This window comes from Chaetura pelagica, unplaced genomic scaffold (genome assembly GCF_000747805.2).
Source record: "Chaetura pelagica isolate M959 unplaced genomic scaffold, ChaPel_1.0 scaffold141, whole genome shotgun sequence".
NCBI classification, from domain to species: Eukaryota; Metazoa; Chordata; class Aves; order Apodiformes; family Apodidae; genus Chaetura; species Chaetura pelagica.
In genome coordinates, this window is record NW_009952059.1 from 1,452,027 (window position 1) to 1,462,984 (window position 10,958).

The 10,958-nt window shown below is 49.1% G+C and overlaps 1 protein-coding gene across 1 annotated transcript in view; it reads left to right on the forward strand.

The window, feature by feature from the left end:
• The window catches only part of CDKL1 (cyclin-dependent kinase-like 1 (CDC2-related kinase)), a 21,628-nt gene that overhangs the window by 985 nt on the left and 9,685 nt on the right, over positions 1 to 10,958 (forward strand). The window contains exons 2-3 of the mRNA XM_010004323.1: positions 5,727 to 5,880; positions 8,304 to 8,376. Coding sequence (XP_010002625.1) covers positions 5,727 to 5,880; positions 8,304 to 8,376 — 227 coding nt within the window. The remainder of the gene's footprint in view (positions 1 to 5,726; positions 5,881 to 8,303; positions 8,377 to 10,958) is intronic.

The window sequence follows — 10,958 nt, forward strand, 5'->3', positions numbered from 1 at the left end:
GAGATGGGTCATCCTGAGGAGATGGGTCATCCTGAGGAGATGGGTCATCCTGAGGAGATGGGGTGAGGGAGCCTGGGATGGGTCATCCTGAGGAGTGGGGGTGAGGGAGCCTGGGATGGGTCATCCTGAGGAGTGGGGGTGAGGGAGCCTGGGATGGGTCATCCTGAGGAGATGGGGGTGAGAGAACCTGAGGAGATGGGTCGTCCTGAGGAGATGGGATGAGGGAGACCGAGATGGGTCATCCTGAGGAGATGGGGGTGAGGGAGCCTGGGATGGGTCATCCTGAGGAGATGGGGGTGAGAGAACCTGAGGAGATGGGTCGTCCTGAGGAGATGGGATGAGGGAGACCGAGATGGGTCATCCTGAGGAGATGGGGGTGAGGGAGCCTGAGATGGGTCATCCTGAGGAGATGGGGTGAGGGAGCCCGAGATGGGTCATCCTGAGGAGATGGGGGTGAGGGAGCCTGGCATGGGTCATCCTGAGGAGATGGGATGAGGGAGCCTGAGGAGATGGGTCATCCTGAGGGCTGAAGCAAGGAGAGATGGGGGGTGAGGGAGCTGTAGGTAGAGCGCCCGAGTCCATGAGCTTCTCAGGGAAAAAGCCGGTGCCAGTGGAAGTCCAGCCCGCTTGGCCAGGGAGGGATGCTCCTCCCGACAGGGGTGATCCTCACCAGCCCGGCTGTCACACGTCAGAGGGAGCTGAGAAGAACGAGCTGCCTGAAGTGGAGAAGCATCGTTAAAGTCATCGCTGTGCCCTTTAGAGGGGCACAGAGTCTGTCCCCCCGCGGAGGCAGGGATGTCTGATACTGGCACCAGCCTCTTCTGTCTGCAGGAGGTTTCCCCCAGAAGCGAGGACGGTTGGACCTGGTGTGAAGGACACGAGCCAAAAGCCATCCTAGATAGCATGAGATGGGGGACAGCCCTGGGTGCAGCTCTCCCAGCTCCCCTCTTTAAAAATCAGCCCCAGCACTTCTTGAGATGCCCTTTCTGAGCTCCTGGCCGTGGGGGTCTGACAGAGTCAGGCCCTGACACACGGGTGGGCTTGGGCTGTGTTGAGGGGTATGTGTGAGCTCAGAAGGTTTCACACGTGGAGGCGACAGGGCTGGCAGCTGTGAACCAGGGCAGCACCTTGTCTTGGCTGATCCTTTCTTGACTTGGGTGTGGGAGCTCATCCTCACACCAAAGTGGGTCACTCATTCAGCCTCTGTGTTTGTTTTCCTGACAAAACTGAACCTTTGCAGCGACCCAACACCTCAGGGCCCTCAGGCATACAGACATGAGGAGAAACCCAGGAGAAAGAGGGAGAGGATGGGGTAAGGTTTCCTTTCACACACCCAGCCTGGGCAAAGTTTCTAGGGCCAGATGTTGTTGTACCTGTTGCTTCATGCTTAGCAGACACTCATAGAGTGTTGTTTGTCCCATCTCTTTTAGAACTGGTGTATTCATTTGGTCTCCAGAGTTTCCTGGGTCAGTGAGAGACACAACTTTAGGAACGTGTTGTGTGAAAAAATATTTCTTTTTATCTGTTATAAGCCTGCTGCTGGGTGATGGCCTATACAGGACCCTCAGTGGTGTGCTCCCAAGTAGTGGAGAGAGTTGTTCCCTTTTCACTTTCTCCAGGGAACTCATGATGTTACACACCTCCACTGTGCTCTCATCTTCAGGTTTCCATTTTCCAAGAGGAAAACTCCTAGCTTTAAATCACTGAGCTGATTAAAGAACAATATGAACATGATGGCTTATTATAATTTTTAAATCAGGAGCTTCCAATGAGATTCCTTTTTACAAGAGATGTGCAGCTCAGGCTAGACACAATGCATTTTTGTAGACAGTCAATGATTTAGGGTTTTGGAGTTAACCCTACAGAAGTCCAAAAAATGTTCCATTTTATGAAGTGCAAAATTTCAGCAGGTTGAGGTATTTCTGATATTTCCTTTCCCCAGATGTATTTTGTGCTACCAGCTTGTCTTTTATTGAGCGCACATATAAATAAGTGGTGTAAATGCTGTCGACAATGGAATATGAAGTTCTGACTCTCCTGCTGCAGAAAGAGGCAAAATGAGGTTGGATGCCATTCCAGAAGAGCCATCATGTAGGAAAAAAAAAAAAAGCAAGCATATTTATTTTTCAGTTAAATTTATGATTCAGTTAAATTTTGTGGAGTAACAGCCCAATTTTTTCTCATGTCTGAGGCAAACAGATGACATGTAGCTGTATCATTTTAGTAAACAATGCTGGAGATGCATTAAGAATTAAATAATATTAAAGATCTCAAAAGGAAAATAATCACTGCAGAAGTCACTTGTAATGCAAATGCATCATCCTCAAGGATCCAAAAGCTGCCAGGCTGCAGCCAGCCAGGGCAGGAGCTGAGTTGGGGAGCTATTGATTTTAACAAGTGCAGACCTGCTTGACTATCTTTTCAACTTTTTCTCTGTAAATAGTAACTGTTTGTTTGTTTGTGGAGGTATTTCCTGGCTTAGGCAACAACCAAGTGTTTGTCAAAGATGTAGGGAGATTGTGTTGCATCAGTAAAACGTGTAGGGCCTGATAAATTATTATTCTGCACAGCAAATACCTTGTAGACAAAGGGCTTTTATGGCCAGGAGCCATGGGAGGTTGGGTGGGAGTGCAGGGTGATATGCAGGGGGTCAGAGCACCCTGTGTGATCCCAGTTCCATAGGAAAGGCTGGAAATACATGAAAACAGAGTCAGTCTCTATGTCAACCCCATCTGCTGTGGAAACCCGATGCCTGCTGGTTCCAGAAGGCAGTTGTCTCCCCAGCCTTCGTGTGGAGGCTGACACAGCTTTTAGCTCTGACATTGCAAAGATGAAGGAAAAGGACACTGCAAGGCTGAGTGCACATAGAGAACAGAAAATACTGCCTATCATCTTAGCACAAGGAGTATTTATAACATTGAGGGAAAAGTCCATGTGGGACATCTGGCCTGTGTGCAGGAGACACGTGGCCTTGTCACCCAAGGAGGGACCCAGGGAGGGGAAGCCCATCCTGGTGCTGCCAGCAGCTGTCCCCTAGCAGCACTGGAGGGTGGCCTTTGGAACAGCTCTGAAATGCTGTGACAGGGACGTGGTGAGGGTCACTGGCAGATTTACAGTAGCTTTGTGTGTACATCTGTCTGCACGAGAGACATTGGCCCAGGGAACCCACTGCCTGGAGAGCCCTTATCATGGAGGATGGCTGGGAGCAAGGCACAAGGAGATGCCATGGCAAGACTGCTCCCAGGGGACCCTCTCCAGGTCTCACACAGACAGGTTAACTCACTCTTGTGCGTGCAAGAGCTTGTTCACACATCCCTTGTCCCCCTGAAGTGTCCCCAGCTCAGCCAGACCTCGTGCATTCAAGCCCAAACTTGCTCTCTGCAAAAACCCCAGGACAGACTGTCCCTTGGGCAGAGCCTGCTCTCTGAAAGTCACTCCTGAAGGCTGACTTGTACAACCAACCCACTGGGGCCAGAGGTTTTCCAGAGATCTCAAATATATTAACGTTGATTTCACTTTCTTCTTGCTTCACCATTATTTGACAAGCATTTTGTCCTCACCTGCCTCTGCAAGGGGAATCGAAGCACTGCAGGGACTGTCTGCTCTGTCTCCCTCCCTCTGGCAGCCTGGCTGTGCCCAGCAGTTTGTCCGTGCTGGCAGGCAGGTCTGCAGAGAGCAGCAGAGGAATCCAACACCTCTTGCCCAACACAGTCACTGGAGGCACAGCTTGCTCTCAGATATCTCTGTGATCACTGATCTCTGAGAACATAATATGCCACCACACCGAGTGCATGGAAAGGGAAGGATCCACTTCACAGTCATCGGGAGCTGCTTGACTGGAGAGGGAAGGGGCTGTACCAGAGCCACAGCAGCTGTCTGACTTCTGTGGTGGAGTTTAAACTGGTAGACTGGGCTTTGTCTAATGTGCACGTGGCAAGAAGGTACCTTGCTTGATGTGGATATGCTGGAGGGGATAGGTGACACAGTGTGCACACAAATCGCTATAATTGCTGGGATTTTCAGGATCTTGGAAGCTGCTCTCTGTATCTGGCCTTCTCTTGCAAAGTTACGTGAGGTCAGGAGATGTGGTCAGGGTAGAGAAGGATATGCTGACAGTTATTAGCCCCTGCTGACACTTGTGCTCGATGGGGAAGGCACTTACGTAGAAATACTCTCCATGCAGGACTGAGGAAGTGGTCAGAAGATCATTATTTGATTCAGATGGGTGTGAAGGTCTTTGATGCTGGCAGATGGTTTACATGGTGTGGGCAGGATCTGCAGCCCTACAGAGGGATTGAAGGAACAAGATGTGTATGTGGTAAGAGATGCTGTTCAGGAAGATCAGCTCCTTGTTGCCAGTTTGCAGGACTGGAACAGCCACCTTCTGCACACTAACAGGGACCCTTGTGCTGGCAAATGGGCTCAGCATAGTTTGGGTTCAGTACAATGTTCCCAGAGGTAGTGAGCTCCCTGGAAGGTCTCTTTACAAGGAGCTTTTACAGTGACATGCTTGAATAAAATGACATTTTGCAAAGGGCCCCATAGTGTGCCCAGTGGAGCACTGAAGTGGCCCCTGCCACATCCCTCCTGCTTGACAGGCTGGCAGTGAGGGATGCTGGGGATCTTCTGCTGACCTGCTCTTTTACTCAAGCTCACTTGGTTAAGCCTAGGAGTCAAGTAATGGGTTTCAGTGGATCTTCACCCTGGGGTTAACTGGGTGCTTTCCCAGACACCTGCATTCCTCATTTGAGGCCCCTTAAGTTTTCTCTAGTCTTGAGATTCCGCTTCCTTCTCCTTTGCAGGCTTTTCCAGGTGGCTTGGAAGCACATAGAAGATGGGGTTAACCTAACTTCTAGGCAGAGCCCTTTCCAGCCTCTTTGCCTAGAAATGTGTTTGTTCTAAAGCCTTGGTCAGGCAAAGCTCTCAGAGGGGATGCTGCCACGAGCCATCTGAAAAGAAATAACATTCCTGAGTCGGGTCTGGCTTTTCCTTCTTTCCTTTTCCAAACACTGTGCTGTGCCCCTTGGTTCAAGCCCTCTCCCAGCCCTCCACCAAAATCTGGGCAAAAGAACAGGAAATGAGGAGCACCAGTGATGTCCACCCTCATCTCCTGCAAGGTGTGTTTGAATAACCCTGCTGTGCTTGGGCTCTATGTGTGGTAAGAAGCTGTCTGAGCTCCTCAGGAGAGGAAGCCCTGGCATGAGAACAAGGTGGATTGAGGGGAAGAGAAAGAAGCAGCAATACAAATTGTTCTAATTAGCTTGTCCAGACTCTGACAATAAGCTGACAAAGCTGTGACCATGTGCTTTACTTGCACTTATCAGAGGAGGGCTTGGTTTCTCCTAAATGTGTGTTTGCCTGCACCAGGTTCTTACCCTGTGTTTCCTTTACCCTGTGATTTCCCAAGGTGTTCTCCAGGCTGAGCTGCTTTTCCTTGTGGTGTGGTCAAAGGCTGAATGCCTACAATGATGGACACTGCTGCAACAGCTGTAGGCACTGTGATGAGTTCTTTATCTGTGAGCATCTTTTCTAAGAGGCACTGCTGAGGCCAAGCTAACTTGTTGCCCACAGTCACTTCCTACAATAACCACCCCACAGGCTGAGCTGTAGCTAGAGCTGCTTCTCCACCTCGTGCTATGCTTGTGTAAAAGGTTTCAGATGAAGGAATTTAGACCCCTCTGGGTAAAAGCTCTGTCTCCCCCTTTTAACCCACTTCCCCCGTGCAGTAACTAACCAGTCCACCCACTGTGTGTTGCAGCAACTGAAACACCCCAACCTGGTGAACCTGCTGGAAGTGTTCAGGAGGAAGCGGAGGCTGCATCTGGTCTTTGAATACTGTGACCACACAGTTCTCCATGAGCTGGACAAGCACCCCCGGGGGTGAGTGACCTGTTTCTCACTAGGACCTTTGAGCAGAGGAGCCAGGGGCTGTCTGTGTCATTGCTGCTCTGCAGACTTCTCAGAGGAATTGCATTCATTACAGGAGTGATTTCTCAGCCATGTCTTGCTCTGTTGCTGTGGTTTAGCAATGACTTCTAAAAGAATTGTGTGTGAGCCTGCGTGCAGCCCTGCATGGTGCTGCTCACCAGGGAGACAGGGGCTCTGAGCCTGGGCCTTTGGGGGATCTTTGGCTGCCTTGGCAGCAGCAAACCCCAGGGCTTTGGGAGCATCTGATGTCTAACTGCAAAGAGGCAAAGGTTGGGTGCACATTCCTGTGGGAGGCACTGGGCACCCAAATGTACAGTCTGTAGTGGTGTCACTGATCACCTGTGTGACAGAGCAGTCAGTGACTCCTGCCATGCTGCTGCACTAAGGAGAATGTGTTGGTTGGCAGGAGTTCTCAGGAGCTGTGCCTGCTCCTCTCTGCTCAGCCCCAGTGAACTCCCAGGCCATAGAATCATAGAATGGTTGGGCCTGGAAGGGACCTCTGGAGATCATGGAATCCAACCTCTCTGCCAGAGCAGGACCACCTAGGGCAGGTCACTCAGAAAGGCATCCAGACAGGTCTTGAAAGTCTCCAGAGAAGGAGACTCCACAACCTCTCTGGGCAGCCTGTTCAGGTCAGATACCCTCTGCTTTAAACAAGCACTTGCACCAAGTGTGAGCTTCACGGGCAAAGGAACATTCTCCAGGACAGGGTTTGTTCCTTGACACATTATAAACAACACTCCCACTAAATACATTATCCCTAACTGTTCACAGTGACTTGGTGCTGTGGCAATGCTAAGCAGAAGTTCATAAATCATTTGACAGGCCTGGAGCTAAATGAATTGTCTGCTGGAGACTAACTGAGAGTTGAGTAAACAAGAGCCTGTTACTTTCCTTCTGCATGACGTGGAGCTCTAGGAGAATGGAGCATGCTGATAGCAGAAGGCTTTGTGAGCTGGTGAGCAGCTTTCACCCAGTTTGAACCAGTTCACCTGGAATCTGAGGAGAGGATGGATGAACTTCTTCGAAGGAAACACTCCACATTTGCTTTCTATTCATCAGAACAGCTCCAGTGTGAACAAACATGGAGCACCTGGTTGCATACTTTGCTTTGGCCTTTGCTGGGGCAGATGGTCAAGTCTTGTGGTCAGGATTATGATGGGTGGGCACAGGCCTCTTTGCACTGTGTTTCGAGGCCGTTTGACCAACTTCATCCCTTGTCAGGCTGTCAGTGCAGCACTCTAGGGCATTCATATCATTCTGGGATGTTTCTGCAAGGAAACTCTAGTATTACAGCAGCACTGTCAGCACAAGACCTTCAGTGCTAACAGCAGAAGGTGCCTTAAAGAAAATGCCAGGCTTCCTCCATATTTTTTGTTTAGTTTTGGGTGGTTTTGTTTGTTGTTGTTTTTCTTTATGATGAATCAGAAGATTTTCAGCATTAAACACTTGAAATAAAATTGGATTTGAGCTTGACAGTGCCAAGACTGCCACCTCTGCCTTTCCTGGGGTTGTTGAAGACCATTACAGGCAGCCAAGGAAGTTTAAGAAGTGTTGCACAGTACCTGAGGAGAGGAGGCTGGACCTTTAACAGAGGTTTTCTTTCTCTGAAGGAGAGGAGATGCAAAACAAAGTAGAGCTTTAAACTCTTGTAGGGATGTCCTTCCCCATCCCATTTTGGTCACGTCTCCACTCTGGACATGACAGCATTGCAAGTCATGCATCTATACCATGGATGCTCCACCAGCTCCAGCTCTCAGAGCAGCTGCAGAGGCAGAAGTGCCTGCTGGGGTTTCAGGAGGACAGCCAGGAATTGTGGATGCTGAGCACAGCCACAAGACAGGATTTCACACAGACTTGTACACACTGATGTGTGGTCACCAGTTGCCTCATGCTGGCTGTGACTGAGTGGTACCAGACACTCTGGCACATTGTGAGCTGCCAGAAATCCTTGTACCTCGTTTCACTGACTGGCTTTGGAAGCAGTGTTGATGTTCCCTTGGATGCTGCTGTGGTGCTTGAAGGGTGAGCTCAGAGGAGAGCATTGCTTTCTGCAGGGAGGTGCAGGCAGAGCTCAGCCCCAGCTCTGAAACATGGGAAGAGGCACAAACAGCCTCCACCTTTAGCAACTCAGTGTTACTGGTTCCCTGCAGTGGAAGATCAATGAACTGAGGGTTATGATGTATTTATTGTAAAGGATTTATATCAAGAAAATGCACCTAGTGTTTCTTCTCCGAGTTTCCTGACTTTGTCCCTGATGGTTTTGCCCAGAGATTCCTGTGCAGCATTAGCACTCTAAGGCCTCCTCTTCCTTTTTCCTATAATAGGGAAGTTGTTTTTAAAGGCTAAAACAAAAATGTGCTTTTTTAAAACAGAGTGCCGGAGTATCTGGTGAAGAGCATAACCTGGCAGACCCTCCAAGCTGTGAACTTCTGCCATAAACACAATGTAAGTCCCCTAAAGAGCTCTAAAAATTGCTGTAAAATGGCCTTGGAGAAGATGGGGATCCTGTTGCCATGTTCCTGATTGCAGAGCTTCCATGGGATGCAGTCAGGTCTGAAATATTAATGTGTACCCATAAGAGCTGCATTTATTGTCGCACAGGTCCCTTGGGTTTCTATCAAGGAATGACCACATCTACTCTGCTCTATTTAGACCACATCTGGACTATTGTGTCCAATTCTGGGCTCCCCAGTTCCAGAGGGACAGGGAAAAAAAAAGGAAAGAGTCCAATGGTGGCTACAAGGATGATGAAGGGACTAGAACATCTGTCATATGAGAAAAAGCCAAGAGACCTGGGGCTGTTTAGTCTGGAAAAAAAGAAGACTGAGAGGGGATCTTATCGATGTCTATCAATATCTGCAGGGTGGGTGTCAAGAAAAGGCCAGTCTCTGTTCAGTGATACCTGTGATAGGATGAGGGGAAACAGCACCAAGTGACAACACAGGAAGTTCCACCTCAACATGAGGAGAAACTTCTGTACTTTGAGGGTGACAGAGCCCTGGGCCAGGCTGCCCAGAGAGGTTGTGGAATCTCCTTCTCTGGAGACTTTTGAGACCTGTCTGGACACGTTTCTGTGTGATCTGCCCCAGGTGTTCCTGCTGCAGCAGGGGATGGACTCCATGATCTTCAGAGGTCCCTTCCAACCCCTATGATTCTATGATTCTTTGACCTTACACAAGCTTCCAGGCTGAACAGGAACTTGTGTGTTCCCTGTGCCAGGCATTACAGCTGATGTTTAGAAAACTGGCTTAACATCTCCTCAGCTGAGACCTGAGCAAACTACTGCTGATTTCACAGAAGATGCTGTTGATAGTCATAGGCATTGACTCATGACACCAGCCAAAAGGTTTCACAAATTAGGTAGAGAAAACCAGTTTTACAACCCTCTTCTACTTTCTGGAGGGAGGTGTGAGTTGTGTTTGTAGAAAGCAGTGGGGATGCTTGGAGAAGCAGGGAAGGAAAGGAGCCTTTTGGAGAAATTATTTGGGCAAACTGAGCTGTAATTGTCTTTGGTTTTGTTTATGTGCCAATGTTTGAAATTTGGGAGTCAGGCAGGAGATAGCTCTGGAATGGCTGTTTTGTCTTTGGTGGGAGAATTCTGTCCACTTGAGCCACAGGAACTTGGCCATAGATCTGTCCTGCTTCCAGGATTTGTTGTTTTGCTTTTTTTTCTGGTCTCCCACTCAGTCTGAAAGATTTAATGGAGTTTTAAAGCAGAGGGAACAATGAGATGCTGCAGTCTGACCTGCTGTAGATCACAGGTAATGAGGTTTTATGCAGCTGCCCTTTTTGGAACTCCATGACACGGGTTTAACAAGCAGCATTTCAGTCCTCAGGAGGAGACACAATAATTTACCACCAGCTTAACTAGGAAAAGTCTGGGGTGTTTGTGCTGAGGTGATGGTAGGGAAAAGACAACATGAGCTAGACCCTGATTTCAGTAGAGCACATCTTTCACACACAGGCAGAAGAAATTAATCAGTTTGATCAGCAGAAACACTTTGCCAAGCCCAGATTCAATTGTGAACCTTCAGCAAGAAAGGTCACCTCCCAAGAATCACAAAATTGCTGATGCTGGAAGTGACCTCTGGAGATCATCTAGTCCAGCCCACCCACTCAAGCTGGTTCAGAAAGAGCAGCTGCTCAGAAGCTTTTCCAGTCAGGGTTTGAGTATCTCCAAGGATGGAGGATTCAGAAACTCTCTGGGCAAACTGTTTGAGTATTTAGCCACCCTCACATGGAAAAAAAATATTGCTTAATGTTTAAATGGAATTTCTTGTGTGTTCAATTCGTGCCCATTGTCTTTTGTCCTTTCACTGGGCACCACTGAGAACAGCCTGGCTCTGTCTTCTTCCCAGCAGGTATTTCTACATATTGATAAGATTACTCTGGGCCTTCTTTTCTCCAGGTTGAATGGTGGTCCCAGCTCCCTCATCCTCTCCCTGAATGTTGGATCTCCCATCCCTTGATCATTTTAGTGGCCCTTCACTGGAGTCACTCTCTATGCCCCTGTCTTCCTTCTGCTGAGGATCCCAAAGCTGGACACAGCAACTCTGGGTGTGTCTCGCCTGTGCTGAGCAGAGGGAATTACCAGCCATGCTCTGGCATCTACAGGATGGATAAAGTCCCACATCTAAACCATGACCTTCACCTCATCTGCAAGCTTTGCCAGAAAAATAATTTGCTTGTCCACTAGATTATCCGTAAATACAATTCATGGACTTTGTCCAATAACTGATCCCAGAGGATCGGTGCACCTCTCGTTAGGATCTCCCCACATACTCATAAAGGAGTGTGTTACACGCAGGTGTAACCAATGAGTTGCCTCTGCAGAGAGGCAGTTAACACCAATCCTTGCTGTGCAAACCTCACTCCTCCCAGTAGCAGATTACCAACTGGTGCTGGGGAGCTGACTCCCAGTTGTGCAAGTGCTGCAGAGCTGTGCAGCTGGGAGCCTGCAGGGTGTCTCATCCCAGAGGTGGGCTATGGGCAGGGGGATTGTCCTGCCCAGCAGGACGCGGCTCGAG